Here is a 21,672-nt window from a genome sequence, read left to right on the forward strand (position 1 = left end):
AAACTTTTATAAATATTTTTGCATAAATCAAGGCCTTGAATGACTTATTCAACCCCAAATTCTAGTTTATCAGCTGGTCAGTTTGTTGTCACTTATGACACAATCTAGATGCAGAATGTGTTGAGGTATCAATAATTATGAAGTGTTGGTAGCAGCCACACAAAACCAAGCAATGAGTGTGAAATACTACCATTGACGAAGATTTATGGAATGAAGAACTATCATTAGCATGGTAAACACCGACAACCAGTTCTTGGTAAGAAAATGATCATCCTTTTATGATTAATAATTCAATTTTTTATTACAGATTCAAAGTTTCAAAGTTTTATTGGTGGGGGAGTGTGGTGTAGGGGGACCAATGGCACTAATTTTTTGCATAGTAAGGTTTGTGGATTTATATTTAAATGAATACCTTTAATATATCTACTGAAATCAGAAGTGATCAGTATTTTCTCGCTTATTTGGTAAAGTAAGGGAGAATGGGGCTGACCGATCATGAGAGAATGTTTTATGAATGAAATTGGAGATGGAAAACACCAAAAACAGATTCTCTTTTGAGGCACGAAACCAACTATTACTCATCATTCAAAGGTATTATGAATTGGATGATTCAACTAAATAAATGTTTTTCATCCACGAATTTGGTTAGTGCAATTAAATACATAATCACTCGGTGATGTCAATGATCGAAATGATGTCATTGTGTCATCTCATTCTGTGTTAGAAATGAAGTGGTCTCAAATGGGGATGTCGTCCATCAGTGACCTCGGTGAGCTTGTCAATAGGTGACCTTGGGGGCATCCTCCCACTCAGTCATGCCTTGCCATCTTGTTTGTTGAGGGTAATGAAGTGGTCTCCTCTTATACCGAGTTTGGACAATCCGATCTTGACCGGTCAATTACTTTTGTGTTCTTAAAATATGCAAGTTAAGAATAGTTTGAAGCCCGTGATTAGGGAGTCACAAGTTGCAGTCAAAATATAGTTTTTCATGCACAATACTGGTGTCTCGGGTCTTTGGACCATTTACAGGACCCTAACATGAATGTACATGATTCAAAGTAAGGTATAATGCTATTCAAAGATTTGTAAAATCAACTTAGTGATCTCTTTCCCCGAGGAAGAGATCATACATACTTATCATATAAGTAGGCTCATATAGCGATGTTCTTTCTGAATATGTTGATGTCCATCTCAAGTATCTTTTTAATAGGAATATTTAGATACTTGTTTAGAGACTAGTGATCACTTTATTATGATATCAGGATGATTCACTGAGTAATTTCACGTATTCAATGACTTCATTATAAACATGGCTTGACAACCACATAAAATCTATTATCAGGAATCAATGTTTTTTATATCATTTTATTGATTATGTAAATTATGAAGTAAAAATCAAATTCCTAAAATTGAGTTCTTTTGGGGGGCTATCAAGATATCAAAAATCTTGGACACAAGCTGACAATCATGGTTTGAAAAGGAGTTATGCACATAACAATTATTTATTACATCTTAGAGAACTAATTTATTTCAATCACTTGAAGATGATTTCACCACGGTCGAGTGTGGCGATAATGATCATAATAACTGATAATATTTTCGTTGATCGTGAACAATCCGCAAGGACACAAGGTGAAGAAAAACTGCCAATCATAATCTCAATACCAAAGTAAATCAGATCAGAGCGGCAAGAGATCTGCTCTAAGCCTCAAAAACCCGATCAGATAAAAAAATACAAGTGCCAATCAGGTTGGGTTTTGGGGAGTAGAAAATAATAAAAGGCCCGGCTTTTACTCTCACCCTCTCTCTCTATCTCTATATCATTGCCTTTCTCTTGCTTCCTCTCTGCCACCATGTCTCTCTTTCTATAATCCTCCCATCTCTCTCACTCTATCTCTCTACGTTTCTCCCCCCTCTCTCTTGCTCTGTCTCTTTCTCTCTTCCTCTCTATTGCTAAATAAAATTATTTTATAAATGAATATGAGTGTAAACTAGATCTGTCCCAGTGGTTAATCTCTCTCTTGGTATTTTAAAAGTAATGGATTCAATTCTGTTTTGAAATTAAAAGTAAATAGCTTGAAGAATCAGACCAGACCGGCCCCTAAGCATTGATCCAAAATCAGTCAGATAAATCAATGATCAAACGGGGAAAATGATCGAGATCACCGTTCTGATCATGATCATCCCTTGGATCTGGTCACGGGCCGTTGATCAGTCTGTTGAGCTGATCGACGGAGTGATCGAAGAGGGCAACAACATCTGATTGCTGCACCCTACCCCCAACAACATCTGATTATTGGGATGCTTTCCATCAAGCTGAAGAAAAACAGACAATTGAGTGGGTTTTGGCAATAAAATTGGATACCTTAAAGAAGATAGCCGATCTAAAATCAGATAAGCCAAATCGATCAATTGATTTTGGCCAAGCAAATCTGATCTGCCCATTAAGCTTGTCATTTTATTCTCCTTTCTGTTTTATTTTTTTATTAAGTCATTAACCCATTAATAAAAAAGTAGTCATATGTTGTAGGGTAATGTTCACCGATGACGATGACGAACCTGTTTTTCATCCTCTCCATGATGAATGATGAGGACAAAATTGTGACCATCATCATCTCTCATCTACAGGTAGGATGAAAGCAACAACGATGATAACTTCGTCTCTCTTCACTTTCCATGTCAACCTCACTCAGATGACAAGAGAGAGAGATAATGACAAAGTCATCATCATCATCATTCAATTCCCATCAGGATGTCAATACCAATGGCAAAAAAGTCATCCTCACTGAAGCTTCAGATTATGACAATAACCATGACAGCATTCAGATGACAATGATGACTTTCTTGCTCCAGCGACTGATCCAGATCAGCCAGTTTTAGTATGAATTAAGCCATCGGCCAAAGTCAACGGAGATCGAGTCAACTCATCCACTGAGTCAACGTCCAGTCAACTAAGTCAGCTCATCAAAGACAGGAGTGCAGTGTCCAATTTCCAGATTTTGAGATCATTCTACCGTTTTCATAACTTATCAATGATCCAGCACGAGGTTCGTGAACAGTATTTATAGAATCTCCTTCAAAGTTATAACTCAAGATCTTACGGTGTGAATAATTAACAAAGAAACAAAGGTCTATGCTCCTTATAACGCCTAAAATTATTGCGCAGGCAGGGAAAATCATCATAGAACAGGGTGTTTCTGACCTGATTTCATCCGTCTCTGCCGATGAAAGCATCGAACAGACCGCAGCAGTTCATCCAAGACGCCCGCCGCCGCAGCTGTATAATTCAAATGAACTTAGAATTACACGGTAACTAGATATCATGAAAATAATTGCAGAAAGAAACCTCAATCGTTCTCGGTGCTTCAATGATGGGTTCTTCAATGATTGAAGAAGTCGCTTCTTCTTCAAGATTAATGGCTACAACCAGAGATTTTGGGGGAGTAGGAGATGTGGGAGGAGCTTCTTGTATATTCTCCACTGCACAACCGTTCGTTTTCTTCCGAAGTTCGATCGCGTCGTCCGCGTCGTCCCGCGTTAGCGGAGATGGCAACTCGCTGCCGCCGCTCTCGCTTCGTCCGTCGTCCAGGCTTTCCCCGTCATCCTCGTCTTCCCCACCGTTCCCTGCGCTTAGAAACGAGAAGAATTGCAGCATGCAAGACGAATGTTACAACCAAAATCAAGAATTATGCAACCAAAATCAAGAATTAAAGAAGGGTTTCTTCGCTCTCACCGTCGGAACGAGGACTAGACGTCGGAGACAGCAAGCCCGTCCGAATTTGCTCCATCTTGCGACGGATGGACCTTCTTTTCTTCGGCCCAGATGGCATAATTGCTTGAAGAACTCGACTTCGACGTGGGTTCTCGTATTTTTACCTTCATCGAGATGAATCTCCGGCGGTAGCCTCGCAGCAAGATCGATCGTTCTTCATCCGGCTAGACCCTTCTCTAATGGGTAGGAATTTGGGGACAAGAATCTAGGGAATGTGATGAAGATTCATCAGCCGGAGTAGGCTTAAGCGATTAGAGGCGGTGGAAGCCCGAGGCCCGACCTTCAGACGACGACAACGTCGCGTAACCTCAGTTGATGGGTACAGTTCAGTGAGGCCTAATCTTCTACGATTTCCGCCAGCTTAAACTATATATATGTCTCTGATTTTCCTATATTATTTTATTTCCATACCAAGGAAATTGTAGTTTCCTAGAATTGGGATGTGATTACTCTCCTTGGTACCTTGTTTGTTGAACTTGTCTGGGAATTATAGTTCCAGATCGTCCGGGACGTGGACGTTTGACGGGACCGGACTAAGATCATCCAGTCCAACGTCCAGAATCAGTGCAGGGACGTGGACGGGACGGTTTTTTCGCACGAGACCTCCGAACGGGAAGGTTTTTTCATCTGAGTGGGCGGAAACTGTCCCGTCCGTTCGTCTCGGGACAAATTTTCGTCTCGGATTCTGTCCAACATCACAGTCATGATGATTTTTTCATCCTGGACGAAAAAACCGTTCCGTCCGCGTCCCTGCACTATACTGGAAATTTGGTTTAGTCATGAATAGCCCAGACAACTGTTGTCTCGGAAAAGTCCATCATACAACCTTCCCAGCTGATCTAACTCCACTGTTGTTCAGTTGTGTTACCTTCATGAAGTGTAAAGTAGGATGCCCTCATGAAACATGAGTTGAGTTTATATGATATCCTTTTGGGACAATAATCATATAGACAATAAGACAAATAATCAGAAATATAGCTCTAAATTGTATTCTCTCTAACTAAGAATATATTTGAATTATGTAATTTATTGATTATTCTCCTGTTTCTGCCAATAATTTTCAGTTTTTCGACAACAATTCCTAAAGACCTCCAAAAATTTTACTGCGGAAACATAAATGGAAAGCTTATCTTTCATTTAATTCCCATCGTCCCAAATTTCTATAAATAGTCGATCAATGCATCGACTATTATCAAACTGCACCTGAAACCCTTTTTTCTCTGAATTATTCAAAATATTAAAATGCATAACACACTAGGATAATAGATACATCAACACATGTATGGGAGAACATTACAGTGTAAGACATTCTACTTTTCAACCTAGAACTAAGACCAGCACTTTCTTCTTTTATCTTGCAGAAGAGCACCATGGTCCCGAAATTACAAACAATGGTCTAAGATACTTTTTAAACATTATTTAATGACAATTCCCATTTTACTTCATCAAATATCGTGTAAGAAAGAGCCGAGTTATTTTATTTTGTCTTTTTCATTTCAATTAAAGTTGGAAAACGAATTTAATAAACAGTTAACTTAACAATTACACGTAAGCATTCTGATTTATAATAGTTATTTAACTCTGGCATTGTTTGTCATTATTATTTTTTAAACGCCACTTCTAAAATGGTTTAGCGTAGAGAAAATGTCAATATCTAAGGTAGAGGTCTAGCTTGAGGAAATAAACTAGGTTTTACTCTGTTTTATTTTTATTGAACCTGAATCAATCTGTAATAAACCTTGATTTGTGTCATATAAGCTAAATGTATTAATATAATAAATACAAAGACCGTTCTTTAATTATGATTTGACAATCCTAATTCTAAAGATTGCCTTTATAAAAACTTACAAGCAAAGAAGATAGGCAAGATGGAGAAGAGAACTCAAAATAGTTGACCTTTATTCTGACTATTCCCTAGATCTAAGGATAGACATGCATTGATTTAGCAATGATTTGGACATGATATCTGAACTAGTGAGTAGACAGTAGTGTTTTTTAGGGGAGAGGGAAGGGCATTACAAGGGGTTTAATTGAATATTTTCTTTGAGTACCAATGAGTATGATATATACTAATGCTGCTATATGATAAGTCCATAACTGCTAAAGAATGGAGATTAGAGAGAATGAAATGGACATACTATTTTTATCATTGTTCGTGCTATTACATAATACTCTCCTGGATACTAAATTTTCTTCAGAGCATTACTTCCTCACTATGCCCCTACTAAATATCTGGGCCAAAAAAGCCATAACCTTATGAATAAGGACAAGATACAAAAAATCTTATAAAAATATTTTGTCCTTGTATTGTATTGAATGGGTTCTCGTGAATGCGCCTGGCCCATTGGCACACAGTTTCATGCACTAGTTATCCTGACTGTTATCTTGTTATTGGGTCTTTGTGTTTCTTTGACCCTATAACACATATATAAAATTTTGAACCCTAAAATGGGTGGTGTAAGGTCGTTCTGGATATATCGAGGGTTCTCATCATAATGATGAGTAGCTTCATGATAATTTAACATATATGAGTGAGCGAATGCGAAATTATATAAGTTAAATTTAACATATCCTACAATAAATCATCTACTCTACTAAGTTTATCTCTTCGTCAAAGGCCTCCATTGAATCTGTTCAAATATTGCACATGCATTCTGAGGCTGTTGAGCTGTAGTGAAATCATGTAATTGTCATCTCCAAAAACAAAAGCTCAGTAAGAGTTTCATTAGTCATGTACAGTCCCCCTGAGGGTGTTTCTAGGGAATTCATAAAAAAATAAAATCTGACCTGAATTAGTTGGATGATCTAAAAGTGTCACGGAATAGAAATTTCTAGGTCGAATATCAGATTGTGGATAAGAAGTCACGAAAGCAGAACAAAATTAATTGAGGACTTCATTTAAGTCAAAGAATATATACAAAGTTTACTGGGCCAAAAATACGCAGTCTGATATGATTAGATAATTTCTAGTACATGAAATAGAGTGCACTTGATATCACCTTATGTCATCAACAAAAGGATGTCAAGCCCTTATCAAGATCCATCATTTTTTTCTGTCTTTAGGCTGCTCTTAAATTTTCATAAGTACAAGGTCCAGAGTATATTATGGCAAGATGGCTAATCTCTAGTTTATCTGGATTCTATTGCATACATCCAATCTTGTTGTGAAGATAAAGTCGAACGTTGCAAAAAAGATACCATGTAAAACCTTGAAACTTACACAGATGTAACTGATGATGAGTTCAAGTAATACAAAAACAGGGATTTCTTGTCCAAAATAATGGTTGGGAGTAATCACCATATGGTCTGAGAAGCATAATGACAAACAAAAATGATGGTTAGAGTTCATTAAGATCAGTCTGACAAATCAGAGTTTCGGTTTTTTTATTAAAAGATGACAGCTTGCAAACTACAATCAACTAGAAGAAACCCGCATCAGAAAAATCCAGACGTTTTCACCATGGAAAACTGCACGCATCCGGTTAATCTAGATTTTGGCATTAGATATCAGGAGAAAGGATCGTAAGAATGCAGTAATTAGATAATGAAAGTGGCATATTGCTTTAAAATTGTTTCCAAAACGTAAAGCCAAGAGAAAAGCAAAGAGCTCAGAGAAATCCAGGGTATATTTCCATCATAAGGTTCTTGGCTGGGAACTATTTATTGTTCATGATTAGCTGAGTGAATTCATAACTGTCCTGAGACCAAGACATGCTAACGCCAATATTCACAGTATTTTCAAATGCGAAATTGAAAAGGTACCAATGCGCACCTATTCATCACGCAATTAAACCATGCTTGACATTATCATAATAACTTATCTTTCTAGGATGAATTTACACAGATGAAATTGAAGTTTTTTTCCCTGCATCGCCCGCTTTTGATGCATTCATGTCCATAATATTTCGTCATCTTCCTGTGGAATCAAAGCCAGAGTAAAATTATCAACACATGGTTGGAACATAATCAAAGTAATCTTCTTGATTCACATCAAATGTTAAGCGGATGAGTTTTCAAAGAAATTTTGGTAGCAATTCAGTGATTCAATTAAAGAATCAGATGACGAGATTCAAGCCACTGATAGAGCAGATTGAAAGTTTTGTCAATACCGGGATTATTAACATATGGTTGGAACATAATCAAGGTAATCTTCTTGATTCACGTCAAATATTAAGCGGATGATCTTTCAAAGAAATTTTGGTAGCAATTCAGTGATTCAATTAAAGAATCAGATGAAGAGATTGAAGCCACTGATTGAGAAGATTGAAGGTTTTGTCAATACCGGGATTACGAGAAGTGTTGTTGCTGTAGAATCGGCTGAGACGATGGCTTGCGGGTGCTCTCGTCTTGATGGGTTTCTTGCGCAACCCAAAAATCTCCTGCACGAGGGGAACGTGAGAGAGCACCGTCTTCCACGCCAACCACCAACTGAGAAGAATTATCGATATAGAGAGGAAGAACGCGAGAAGGGGACGGAACAATACGGCCGAGATGTAAGCCCACTGAAGACCCATATCTCAAATCTCGCGGTCGATCTAGCATCAATCGGTTCAATCCGCTTCTATCCCTTCATCGAGACGATTTTACAGCAGGATTGAGCACTCTTCTTCTGCAAATCGCCAGCATATCAGACGATGAAAAGGAAGAGAAGTAGAAAGGGCCGGGAGTCGCATTTTAAAACCATAAAATCGTTTCAATAAATCCCAAAAAAAACATACTTCGGTTAGAAAACTTAGATTCTTTGCCGATATGATGTCTCAAATGGATAATCATACTTTTATTTGGCTCATGGAATCTGTTGGATATCTCAATTTTGTAGAGTAGATAGATCTAGAATCTTCAGTTAAGGATGAGGAATCTAGAGTTAAATTAGAAATAATCATTCTTATCGTGTGTTCTCTGGGTTTCAGATGACTTCTAATAAAATCTTGACATATTAATTTGAATTTCATTAACGCTTACACCTTTCTAAATTCTGTTATTGGGTTATAAAAGCCACTTCACAGAGGAGGTCATGAACTGATGGTGAATGGATGATGACTTCATTATCATATTTTTTCCCTTAACATTGATTTATTATTTTTTACGTTATTTCTTACCCAAATATTGACTCTAATTGTGGAATGGTCCACCAGACTGGCCAAGGCCCAAGACCATTACACCCAGCCTAGGAAGATTTAAGAATAGAAGCAGCGCCCTTGCTATTAGTTACAACTTTTAGCATAGTGAGAACTGCTTAACTCCCTCCCAGATCTTAGTGCCGCTTAACTTTTAGCATAGCATACCATAGATGGAACCTTTTTTTATTGGCAAAAAATACAGTGCTGGGTACGACCAACCCCTAGGGTTGTGCTTGAAGATCGATCCAGCCGTGCCCTGGACGCCACCCAGGGAGATTTTATTTATTAGATGTAATGTTCAACAGAGTTTATAGGCGTGGAGCGAGCGTACATGTCCCAATTACACACGGACAATACTCGTCCACGCCCTTGGTGCAGAAAAGAAAAAATACACGAGTGGTACCTATAAGTAGCCAAGAGAAGGTTGCTCGTCATCGTTAGTGTGTTGGAGCCCCGCAGCGTGGTAATGCATGGAGTGTGCGCAATCCCTCCCCCCGTCCACAGTTGTCAACTTTGTGATGCACAACAGGTAGGCCTATCAGGCGAGAGTGCGAGCTCTCCCGCCTCCAGCGCTCCATGCAATACGCCAGTCCCCCGTGCCCTCTTTCGACAGTGTGTGGCACGTACGAAGAACCAGCAAGCCGAGGCGCTCAACGCGATAGCATCCACGAGCTTCATGAGGGAGTTCTTGCTGAGAGATGAAAAGAGAGGAAGGAGTTTGTGTGCATATCGTGTGGTTGGCAAGGGCATTCGCTGTCTGGCTGCCCTCAAACAGCTGGTGACGAACAGTAGTCACGCAAGAGCGGTACCGCATGATGTCCTACCATACGCAGTTCAGCAACTGTTAAGAGCATAAACCTGCATGAAGCATGTCAACGAACACCTCTAAGTCTGATTCTACGACGATATTGTGAAGGTTTCGTTCCTTCACATATCGCCATAGCCTTGACTATTGTATTAGTTTGAATGCCAGAGGGTACTTAATTGCTGCGGTTAGGCCAATTCCAGAGGGCCATAATGGTGCCCTTAGGTAGCGTTGGTCCAGTCTAGGTTTTTATCAATGACCTAAACCTTACCTAACGTTCGGCCCAGTTTGACCATCAGACCGGATCTGGCCTGACCCACCGGGTCCGATCCGTAGGCCAGCGGCAGTCATTGAAGGAAGGGAATGTTGTGATTCAAAACTCTAGCAAGGAAGATAATGCTCTTGCTATTAGCTATAGTTTTTAGAATAGTGGTAGGTTGTCTACACTAGGGGGGTCAAAATTTAGAGTCAGTGGGGCTGAGAGAATTTTAAATTGCGCTCATGCCCTTTTTCTGCGCTGAGGAATTTAGTATAGTTCTTGGGCTTTAGTGAGAATTTACTCCTCCCCCTCTTCTCTATAAATACCCAGTTCCTTCTTCCTCGGTTCTTGCTCCTGCGCGTTCCTTCATCTCTCCGTGGCTTCTCCAGTTCTCCGTAGATCGAGAGAGGAAGGAGGAGAAGATCGAGGAAGATGATAGAGCTTCTGTTCTCGGTGGTTGGGGCGGAGGCGGGGGTGGTGGTTCTATTGCTGGTGAAGAATCCTCTGCGGAAATTGGTTCTTCTTTGCTTGGACAAACTCAAGCGAGGGCGAGGACCCGTCGCCGTTCGGACGATCGCGGCCACTGTGTTCGTCGTTCTCGCTTCCAGCGTGCACAGCATGGGCAAGGTTCGTAGCCGAGTCAGAGGAGATGAAGGATTCGTCGGTCTCAGCCCCACGGATCAGGTCCTCTTGACCCGGTACCTCCTCGAGGCTTCACTGCTCGGTAATTTCCTTTTCACTCGCAATCTAGAGCGATAGTCTATTTCTAATTGGGGGCTTTGAATTTTTTAATATAGTGATGACATCTGGTCGGTTCTGATATATTTGATGTGATTAGTCTCGGTTGAGATTCTGATCCTCGCCAGATCGCTCGATTTATAGGGTTTATTTTGCTCGAGCAACGGAATTGTATTTGTACCACCGGTTTCACGTTTGTGATTACTCTGTCCATGTTACTCCCAATCTAGAGCGATGGTATCATTTTTTTGGGGGGGGGGGGTGTGTTCGGGGTTGCAATCTAACAATGTGTGACGCTCTGTCGTGGGTTCTGATATTTTTGATGCATTTGATCTCTATTTTCAGAGTCTGATCATTAGATTTCTAGGTTTTCTGTTGTTCGAGCAACGGAATTCTATTATTACCTCCGGTTTCGCTTTTGTACTAACTCTGTGCGTACCCTGGATGAGGCCAAATCCCTATAATTTGTCAACGGTAGTCTTCTGGTCTATCTTTTAGCATACAATTGGAAATCAATATCCGGATCCGGCGATGATCTTGCTGAATCATTGCTGAATTTTTTCATGTGTCATTGCTGAATTTCTTATAATAATCTTGGGAAATTTAAATTTTTGATGAATGGGTTTTGTTCTAGTCGATATTATTAATGGGTTTTGTTCTTGTCGATATTATTGGTTTCTTTAAAATGGATCTACCTTCCAAATTATTATAAGAAACCAATATCTGGGTCTGGAGATGATCTTTCTGGGAGGGCGGCATCAATCCTGAAAAACTTTCACGGGTCGTTCGACATGTTGGGACATTTAAAAGTTTGATAAATGGTTTTTTTCTAGTCGATATTATTGATGGGTTTTGTGCTAGTCGACAATATTGGTTTCTTATAAATGGATTTACCTTCCATATTATTATAAGAAACCAATATTGGAGGCTGGAGGTGATCTTTCTGGGAGGGCCGCATCATTCTTGAAAATTTTTTCGCGGGTCATTCGAAATGTTGGGAAATTTAAAATTTTGATAAATGGGTTTTGTACTAGTCGATGTTATTGATGGGTTTTGTTCTAGTCGACATTATTGGTTTCTTATTTATAGATTTACCTTCCATATTATTATAAGAAACCTGAAGCATAGTCGAAACCTACGGCGTCGTCTTCGAGTTCTTGCTGCCCCTCGCCGTGCCTCTGCTGCTCTTCGGCGCCGATCTCCGGCGGATTGTTGATGCCACCGGGCCGCTGCTCCTCGCGTTTCTGATCGGATCCGGAGAAGGGTTCCACGTGTTGCTCCGCCGTCTGCTGCAAAAACTCTCGCCTCCTCCAGCCTCTCCGTCAGCTCCCGACCCAGCTTCCACATCCAGGGTGATGAAGATTTCCGCCATGGAAGGGAGCTCGAGCGAGAACCGGAAACCCTAGCGCCTGAGGAAGAAGAAAGAAAGGACTGGGGCCGACGCTGCCGGATCTGCTGAGGGTTTCCTTTGGCGCGATTGTGCAAAATACATGGCACAGATATATGTTGGAAACCTGGACGCCAGTTTTACTAAAAGGGAGCTTGAAGACAAGTTTCGGGCCTACGGCGCTTTGAGAAGTGTATGGGTGGCCCGTAAACCTCCAGGTTATGCTTTTGTTGAATTTGCTGACAGAAGGGATGCTCTTGATGCTATCCGTGAGCTTGATGGCAAAAATGGATGGAGGGTTGAGATGTCTCATGGGGGAGGTAGCCATACTCGGGAGCGACATGTGGGGTCGGCTATGAAGTGTTATGAGTGTGGTGAGCCGGGGCATCTTGCCAGAGTGTGCCGACTTAGCATCGGCTCCAGAGGGATGGGAAGTGGAAGACGCCCGAGTCCTAGCCCCAGGCGACGAAGAAGCCAAAGCTATGGCCGTAGGGCCTGGCGGCCCCCCCGCGCCACGGACCAAATGACCGGGCGGGCAAATGGCGAAGTCCAGGCCGTGCGGGGTAGGAGGCCGACGCTGGCAAACAGACTACATTTGCAGACATACTCCGAGAAGCTCCGCGTGGGGCTGGCTCTGGTGCGCACCCTTTGACAGCCCGATTCGCCCAGCGAGAAGAGCATTCCACACAACAGAAGCGATGGCTTGAACGAATCAACGAGAACTGTTGCTTCTGTTGCCTGGACGCGGACATGTTGCAAAAGACTGCAGAGATCCAGTAATCTGCTGCCGATGCCGACGCACAGGTCACCGCCGATCCGAGTGCCCAATGAACCTAAAGCTGGGAGGCCGTGCTGACTCGAGAAGTTTCGCGGAGTTCAGAGTCACCTCTCTCATCGGGGAGGTTCAAGGAGGCGCTCCAACATTGAAGGCAGTTCAAGCAGGTTTGACGGAACACTATGCCCCGCTTTTTCAGGCGGAACTCCAAATGGTGGACGAGAAACAATTCCTACTTAGAAGATTGCCTCGGGCAGCAAGAGAAAACATCTGTGGATGGCACCAGCAGATGCCGGCGCAAGGAACAGTCAAATGGCAGGGAGTCAAAAAGACAGACGGGGGATGCAAGATAAAGAACGGTGCGATCTTGGTGGAGGCTCATGGCATTCCGTTCGGATATCGCTCAGTGGAACACGCAGCCCATATGGTGCGAAAATTTGCTCGCCTTCGCTGGATTATATCCACCGGGCTGGAGAGCGGAGACCCTCTAATCACAGTGCTTGAAGTGGAACCCCACAACGTCGGCATTCTCCCTCGATCAGTTATATGCGAGGCGGCCCCATGGGCCCCGGTTGTCCAGCTCTTGGTGGTCCCTCCGCCTCCTCCTCTTCCTCGATCGGCCAACTTTGTGATGGTCGGGAACCCCCCCACAGGCATCGAAGGGGACGGACGGTCCACCAGGGGAACCTCAGGCCTAACAGAGTGGAGGCAAAAGTCTGCGGCGCTTTCCATGATCGGCTCCGAGAGCATTTCTTGGCTCAATCAAAATTTGGGGCGCAATCCTCCGACTCATCGGAGCCAAGAATGACTCATCGGAGGGGAGAGAAGCATGGACTCAAGCAACAAGGGAAGGTGTCATGGCAGACGAAGGGGCCACCTCCCCAGCTGCCCCTATCGCGGCTGAGCCCAGCTCCCAGGGACAGCGCCAGAACGTGTTGAACATCCCAAGACGAGAATGATTGCTGAGGCAGCAGGAGCTATGATGGCTTCGACAGTAGAGGGCGCCACGGTAGCCTCCCCATGAATTGCCTCTCATGGAACGTGCGAGGCCTCCGTGACAAGCGAAGGCGAAGAGTAGTGGGAAGATATATCAATGAATGGGGGGCAAAGGTGGTGTGCATCCAAGAGACTATGTTAGAGCAGGATCTACCCCAAGTGTGGGGCGCCCTCGGCCGGGGGGGTGATGGAGCACACGTAACCGGTGATGCAATTGGCCGATCATGGGGCATTGCAGTGGCTTGGAGGGCGGAGGACTTTGATAAGCTGGAGGAGTGGAAAGGGCAGCATGTGGTTGCGGCCCGGTTGTCCAACCGTGAGGACGGGCGGACATGGGTGGTGGCCTCGGCCTACGGACCACCGGCCTCGCGAAGAGGGGAACTGTGGGAAGATATTTACGCCTTTACCCACAAATTCCAGGAGCTCCCGATTCTCATTGGTGGTGATTTCAATGTGACTGTGGCAGCCGAGGACAGGCCGAATGGCTTGAGGGGGATGGACCCAGGTTCGGCGGAGTTCAGAAACCTACTGGCCTATTGCGGGCTTCAAGAAATGGGGCCCTCGGACCAACGATTCACCTGGCGAAGCGCAGCAGGCCCTCTGGCGCGCTCTCGGCTCGATCGATTCCTATGCTCCATCGCGCTGCTGGAGATGTTTCCGCTCGCAGAGGTCACGTCCCGACCCCGCCCTATTTTTGATCATACTCCTATTTCCTGGCAGGCACAAACAGGAACTGCAAAGCCCCCCTATTTCAAGCTAGATCGTTCCTGGTTACGAGAGGAGGGCTTCAAGAGGCGAGTTGCCGAGTGGTGGGGTACCGTTCCTGCTTTCGGATCAGCGTCGGCACGGCTGGCTACTAAGCTGACAGGGCTCCGCCGACACCTCATCGACTTCCGCCGGAAGATTCGCGAGGACCGGAACCAAACCAGGGACGCTGCTCTTGTGGAGATACAACGATGGGACACAGAGGAGGATAGCCGGCCTTTATCAGCGGAGGAGTTGGCGACGCGTCAAGCCCATCGGGACGTAGTGGCTGAGGAGGATTTAAAGACTGAAATGGACTGGCGACAGCGATCACGGCAGCTTTGGCTGGCGGCAGGGGATGCAAATACCCGCTTCTTCCATCAAGCAGCAAGTGGGAGACGAAGAATGAACAAGATCAACCATTTACGGGTGGAGGGGACAGTGGTCAACGGCCAGACGGAGGTTGGATGTGCCCTAGCTAACCACTTTCGGGCTTTCTACCGTCGGGGACCGCGTAACAAATGGAAGTGGTCTGGAGCCGACGCACCAAGGATCTCGGAAGAGCAACGAACTAAGCTAATCGAGCCTTTCTCAACTGAAGAGGCTCAGCTGGCCATTCGTGGGTTGAATGCTGAAGGGGCTCCGGGACCGGACGGCATGCCAATTTTCTTCTACAAGGAGTGCTGGGATATGGTGGGTCCGGAGGTCATGGCGACTTTGGAGGAATTCCGGAATGGTACCTGCGAGATGGACCGGCTGAACAAAGCTTATATCGTGCTTATCCCAAAATGTCCGGGAGCTGAACAAGTGGGAGAGTTCAGGCCCATCGCTCTCTCCAATTCGATATACCTGATCATCGCCAAGGTACTTGCCAACAGACTCCGCGAGGTAATTGGCTACTTAGTGAGCCCTCTTCAATCTGCTTTTGTCCCGGGTAGACACATGGTGGAGAGTGTGGTTGTGGCAGAGGAAATTCTTGCGGCCTGGAGGCGAACAGGCACCTCCGGATTTATGTGGAAGGTGGACTTCGCCAAGGCATATGATACGCTTGACTGGCGATATCTCTGGAATGTATTGCGCAAGCGTGGTTTCCCGGAGGTTTGGGTGCGATGGATGAAGCTGTGCGTAGCGACCAGCACTTTTGCAGTCCTAGTCAATGGCCGGCCTCAAGGGGGCTGGATCCACCCCCAAAGGGGTATCCGGCAAGGATGTCCACTGGCCCCGCTTTTATTTATATTGGCGGCTGATACCTTGACGCGGTGCTCGGAACGGTTGTGCGCAAGGAGGCTGCTCAGAGGATTTCACACCCCTGGCTGGCCTAGCGGGATCCCACTCCTTCAATATGCTGACGACACTACTTTTTTCATCGAGGGATCGGTGGAGGAGGCTGAGAACCTCTCGATCTTGCTGGACATCTTCTCCGATTTCTCTGGACTCAAACTGAATAGGGCCAAGTCTACACTCGTCGGTATCGGGCTATCTCCAGAAGATTTGTGTCAGTGCTCCCAACTTCTATATACGCCGATTGGCTCCCTGCCCATTCGGTATTTGGGCCTGCCTCTCACTGATGGCCGAGTTGGAGCACGGGAATGGCAACCGGTGGTGGAGAGGGTTGTACAGCGGCTGGGAGGCTGGCGAGGTCGTCTCTTGTCTCGAGGAGGGTGACTGGTCTTGGTGAAGGCTGTGCTAGCCGCGATTCCTCTACACTTCATGTCAGTCTTCAGGATGCCGGTGAGCGTTCGCAGAAGGCTTGAAAGCTACATGCGGCGATTTTTTTGGAGCGAGCCCAGTCAAGGGGAATCGAGGGGCGTGGCCCTCGTCAGCTGGGACACTGTATGTCTCCCCACGTCACAGGGAGGCCTTGGTGTCAGGCACATTCAGCACACCAACATGGCTCTGCTGATCAAATTGGTACGTCGACTGATGCAGCCTCCTTCAGATCAGGTCACGGCGGTCCTGCACGACAGCTACGGAAGGGGAATGGACTGGGAGCAATGGGCTACACCCCTCCGAGGGGACTCCGCTTTCATCAGGGGGCTGAGGGGGGTCTTCGCCAAGGCTCAGCCTCTCTTTCGGCCGAAGCTAGGGGATGGAACCAGCCTTCGGTTCTGGTTGGACGATTGGACCGGTCTTGGGCCCCTGCGAGACCTATTCCCCAGATTATATGGTCTCTCGCCCGCCCCCAGTGCCCCGGTTCGGGGGATGTGGGACAATGCGTGGTGCCCAACATTACCTGCCCATCTTTCCGAGCAACGAATGGAAGACTTCCTCCAGTTACAGCGATTGATTGCCTCTTTGCAGCCGCAAGAAGGGGCGCGGGACACCTGGGAGTGGCGAGGAGCCAGTTTTTCGGCCAAAACTGCATACCGCATTCTGCGGGGACAGGGGAGTCCAGCAGACCGCTCCCTCATACCCCGAAGTCGAATACTGTGGAGGCGGCGAATCCCACTGAAGGTGAAAATCTTCGGCTGGCTTCTCTTGCGGCGTAGACTGGTGACGCGACAGTTCCGTCAACGCTGGTACCCGGGGAATACTGCCGAATGTGTCCTATGCTCCGGGGCGGTGGAAGACTGTGGCCACCTGTTCTTCCGATGCCCGACGGCCCAGGCTGTGTGGCAGGCGGCCGGGGTGGGTAGCGTTGACCCCGCTACTGAAGAGGACTTTTGGAACTCCATCAGCGGCGGGCTGTTCCGCCGGGAGCCGGAGTGGCAACGGATCTTCGCCCACCTTTGGGCGATATGGCTACATCAAAATGAAGCCATCTTCAAGGGGAGGCCTCCCTCCGTCGATGCTATTCTGCACGACGCTAGGGGATTGGCAAATGTTTGGAAGAGAGGTGGCTGTGGCCCCCTGATTTCGTTCCCTTTGTAATGCATGACTTGATTTTCTATGTCATTATATCAATGGCAACGGGGGTTCCCTATTCTGGGGGACTCTGTCTATTTTCCTCAAAAAAAAATTATTATAAGAAACCAATATTGGAGGCTGGAGATGATCTTTCTGGGAGGGCCGCCCCATTTATCAAAATTTTACATTTGCAATGTTGGGAAATTTAAAATTTTGATAAATGGGTTTTGTACTAGTCGATCTTAGCTCGCAACCCATCAGGGATCGGCAATTTATGAGACATCATGGATAATCTGCTAGGGTTATTTGGCAGGGTTCGCGCTGTTCTTGGGGCTGATGATCGATCGGATGCACCATTATATCAGAGAGCTGCGGGTTCTGAGAAAGGGGGCGGTGGCGGAGAGGAAGAGGGACAGGAAGGAGGGAGGGGAAGAGGAGGTGGCTCGGCTGAAGACGAGAATTGCCCAACTCGAATCTGAGTTGACCGCTGTCTCCAAAGAAAGCGCTTCATCAGACCCCTGAATAGAGGGAAGCCTCCTCCTCTCTCTATCCGTCTCTCTGCATTTCTCTGACTCTCTCTCTCTCTCTCTATCTATCTATCTCTTCGACTCCGAGTCTGTCTCTCTCTCTGTTTCTCTGCCCCCATCTGTTCTCTCCGTCTCTCTCTCTCTCTCCCTCTCTCTGTCTCAGTCTCTCTCTCCCCGCCTCATTCTCTCTATCTCTCCGTCCATTCTCTCTCTATCTGTCTCGGTCTCTCTTTCTGTCTCATTCTCTCTATCTCTCCGTCCCATTCTCTCTCTCTGTCTCTCCGTCTCATTCTCTCCATCTCTCCGTCCCGTTCTCTCTCGATCTCTGTCTCACTCTCTCTCTCCGTCTCATTCTCTTTATCTCTCCGTCCCGTTCTCTCTCGATCCCTGTCTCACTCTCTCTCTCTCCGTCTCATTCTGTCTATCTCTCCGCCCCGTTCTCTCTCGATCTTTGTCTCAGTCTCTCTCTCTCCGTCTCATTCTCTCTATCTCTCCGTCCCATTCTTTCTCGATACCTGTCTCGGTCCCTCTCTCTCCTTATTCTGTCTCTCTCTCCTTCTCATTCTGTTTATCTCTCTCTCCCATTCCCTCTCTTTGTGTCTCATTATCTCTCTCTCTCTCTCTCTCTCTCCCTCTCATTCTCTCTCTCCCTCTCTCTCTCTCTCTCTCTCTCCGTCCCATTCTCTCTCTCCCTCTGTCTCGTTCTCTCTCCGTCTCGTTCTCTCTCTGTCTCAGTCTCTCTCTCTCCTCTTTTCATTCCCTCTTTTTCTGTATCAGTCTCTCTCACCGTTTCATTCTCTCTCTGTCTCTGTCTCAGTCTCTCTCTCTCAATTTCATTCTCCCTCTGTCTCAGTCTCTCTCTCTCAATTTCATTCTCTCTCTGCCTCAGTCTCTCTCTCTCCGCTTCATTTTCTCTCTCTCAGTCTGTCTCGATCTCTCTCTCTCTCCGTCTCATTCTCTCTCCGTTTCAGTCTCTCTCTCTCTCTATCGGTCTCAGTCTGTTTCTCTCTCCGTTTCAGTCTCTCTCTCTCAATCTGTCTCAGTCTGTTTCTTTCTCCGTTTCAGTCTCTCTCTCTCTGTCTCAGTCTCTCTTTCTCTCTCTCTGTCTGTCTCTTTCTCTCTCCGTGTCGGTCTCTCTCTGTCTCTGACCCTCTCTCTCTCCCCGTCTCTCTCGCTCTGACTCCCTGTCTATCTCTCTGTCTGTCTGTCTGTCTGTCTGTCTGTCTGTCTGTCTGTCTCTCTCTCTTTCTCTTTCTCTCTCTCCCCCTTCCAAAAATGCGGGAACATCGCACGAGTGACGTGTGCAATCGGGAATTGTGCACCATAGAAAAAAGCATAAGCACATCAAACGTTTATACAACGGTTTATACAACTTCGCCCTAGTAGGCTTCAGATGAAATATTATACTAGAATTTCCTGTTTTTTTCTGAGACTAAGTGTGTTTCAGGCAAAAGGGTCCTCTTCATTTGTAGTGAGAGATTGGCACCATGGAGGATAATTAGATAATTCTTCGGTCAAATAATGGTTGGAGATAGTCCTCGGTTTTCCCTTTTTTAGTGAGAGAAACAAGGATTTCAATCTAGTGAGAGCTCCATCATGCCAGAATTGGGGGGTTCAATATGTCGAAAATATACCATGAGACCAAGATTGGACTTTCTTTTAGTTTGTATGCCTCCTGGGGACCATATGATTTTAGGGCTACTGTTGATTGTTCTGGAAAGTATCCAACTGTGCTTCCTCTCTCTGATTTGGGAACCATGGAAGTGGTTTCTCCCTAGTATTCCAGAGTTAATTCTCGTTAATTAACACTGAGGGGAGAAGTTGGATTTATTTAAGTAGAGTTTTATTAACCTGATATGCATAATTTTTTCATTCATGTTATGTGTTTACTCAAATGCTTGGGCACGAATAGTGCATATATTGCCTTAGCATATGACCATTTATTTTATGAAATTCTATGAAAGGAACAAGGCAGACTATGATTTTTCTCTTATCAGTTCAGGTCATCCAGGCCCTCTTCCCTGTAAATAGGGAATAAAACAACCTTGGACTCCAAGGATATTTTCCTTCTTAGCATCCATACTCTTTTATCGCCTGAGCTTTCGCATGGATTTAATAGCTTTTATTCATTCTCATTCTCCATTGTTGTCTCATTCCTTGTCTTTTCCGTCGATAAATTTAAATATTTATAAATAAACACAATCAACGCTGGCTAAAATACAAGCTTTACTTTCATATTCAAACATCCATTTGATTTATATATATATCATGTCTCTCCAATACACTACTTAACTCATCTTCATAGCCTCGAATGGATATCTTTTCATTCTGAAAATCGAATTACTGTGCCTCCATTCCTGGCGTAATATTTAATTACTTATTATCTGTATTAATTTAAGAAGTACTGTTATACAAAAAGTTTATTGTTGGCCTGTTCCCTGTATCTCATACTATAATATTCATTGTATATTATTACAAAACATTTGTTAGCCAGCTCAATTCTAGCCTTTGACATTCTTCTCTCCAAGAGTTGGTTTGATTCTTCCTTATTTTCCTTTTGTATGATGAAATATTAATTGATATTATTTAGGTTGAACTTGAACTACATTCAAGCCTTTGACATTCTTCTCTCCAAGGGCTGGTTTGATTCTTCCTTATTTTCCTTTTGTATGATGAAATATTAATTGTTATTATTTGTGCTGTACTTGAACTAAATCTGAGGTGTGAATAATTAAATTTATCAACATATCACAACATCTTTTTAAAAAAGTTATTTAAGGCGGTCACCCAACAATGCGGCAACTACCCGGAGTTACATGTGGAGATAGCTAACTCCCTTATCTGAGTACCCGTCTAGCGAACCATGATGCCATGATTATAAATAGACTGAATAAATAAAATACAAAGTTGACAATTTTGTCTATTTCCAAAGGTTGGTTGAAGTACGCCTATATGTCACTGTCTGTTCTTAAATTTCATATGAGGTATCTTTAAATAGTTCATAGATGTTGTATACAAATTCAGGATCATGTGCCTTGACAATGAGAAGGTACAAATTAAGGCTTGTCCCTTTTTATCAGGAAAAGGTGAGAAAACCTATGATGGATTATCTATTATTTGAATATCAGTAGAAACTCCTCTCATCCTTATTTTTTAGCAACAGTATTTAGGTAGGATCTCTTTGTGTTCATTGGATCCATTATTGGAAAACAAAGAGCCAATTTACAAAGGGAAGAATGAATTTGAGAAACCGAAAAAATAAAAAGGAAGTGATGAAATTACGTTAAATATAAGAAAAGATCAATTATTTTGATTCGTGCTCCCTATTTAAGTAGTTTATATGTTTAATCCACTCCAGTGTCATGTTTCTAAAGAAGCACATAATATCGGGTAATTCGCGTAAACGTGTACCTAAAGGCATTAAATCTATATTTAATTATATATCTAATGCATCGATAACTTGAAGCTATACAAATAATTCAGTATATTAATTTAAAAAGGATAAATATAATATGATAGCTACATTCAATTATATATTTAATTATACATCTAATACATTGATAATCAGGAAGCTATACAAAGAATTCAGTTCATTCATTAAAAAGTTGTAAATATAATACGATAGGTACATTCAATTTTATTAGAAATAAATAAAATCAAAATCAAATGGGAAGGTTACTAAAATCTTCGCGCCTAAAATAC

The 21,672-nt window shown here is 44.1% G+C and overlaps 2 protein-coding genes and 1 pseudogene across 2 annotated transcripts; 1 reads left to right on the plus strand and 2 right to left on the minus strand.

Moving 5' to 3' along the window:
- Positions 1 to 3,048: 3,048 nt before the first annotated feature.
- LOC144715244 (suppressor) lies at positions 3,049 to 4,076 on the minus strand. Its single transcript, XM_078590174.1, has 3 exons — positions 3,734 to 4,076; positions 3,347 to 3,624; positions 3,049 to 3,277 (listed from the first exon to the last, which is right to left on the minus strand). The coding sequence occupies exons 1-3, from the start codon at positions 3,828 to 3,830 to the stop codon at positions 3,209 to 3,211; spliced, it is 444 nt and encodes a 147-aa protein (XP_078446300.1). The 5' UTR covers positions 3,831 to 4,076; the 3' UTR covers positions 3,049 to 3,208.
- A 3,471-nt stretch (positions 4,077 to 7,547) lies between these two features.
- LOC144714937 (uncharacterized) lies at positions 7,548 to 8,593 on the minus strand. Its single transcript, XM_078589750.1, has 3 exons — positions 8,491 to 8,593; positions 8,055 to 8,381; positions 7,548 to 7,688 (listed from the first exon to the last, which is right to left on the minus strand). The coding sequence occupies exons 2-3, from the start codon at positions 8,284 to 8,286 to the stop codon at positions 7,681 to 7,683; spliced, it is 240 nt and encodes a 79-aa protein (XP_078445876.1). The 5' UTR covers positions 8,287 to 8,381; positions 8,491 to 8,593; the 3' UTR covers positions 7,548 to 7,680.
- A 3,591-nt stretch (positions 8,594 to 12,184) lies between these two features.
- On the plus strand, positions 12,185 to 12,733 carry LOC144714841 (serine/arginine-rich splicing factor RSZ21A pseudogene; annotated as a pseudogene).
- The last annotated feature ends 8,939 nt before the right edge of the window (positions 12,734 to 21,672 follow it).

This window comes from Wolffia australiana, chromosome 18 (assembly GCF_029677425.1).
Source record: "Wolffia australiana isolate 7733 chromosome 18, ASM2967742v1".
Lineage (NCBI taxonomy): Eukaryota > Viridiplantae > Streptophyta > Magnoliopsida > Alismatales > Araceae > Wolffia > Wolffia australiana.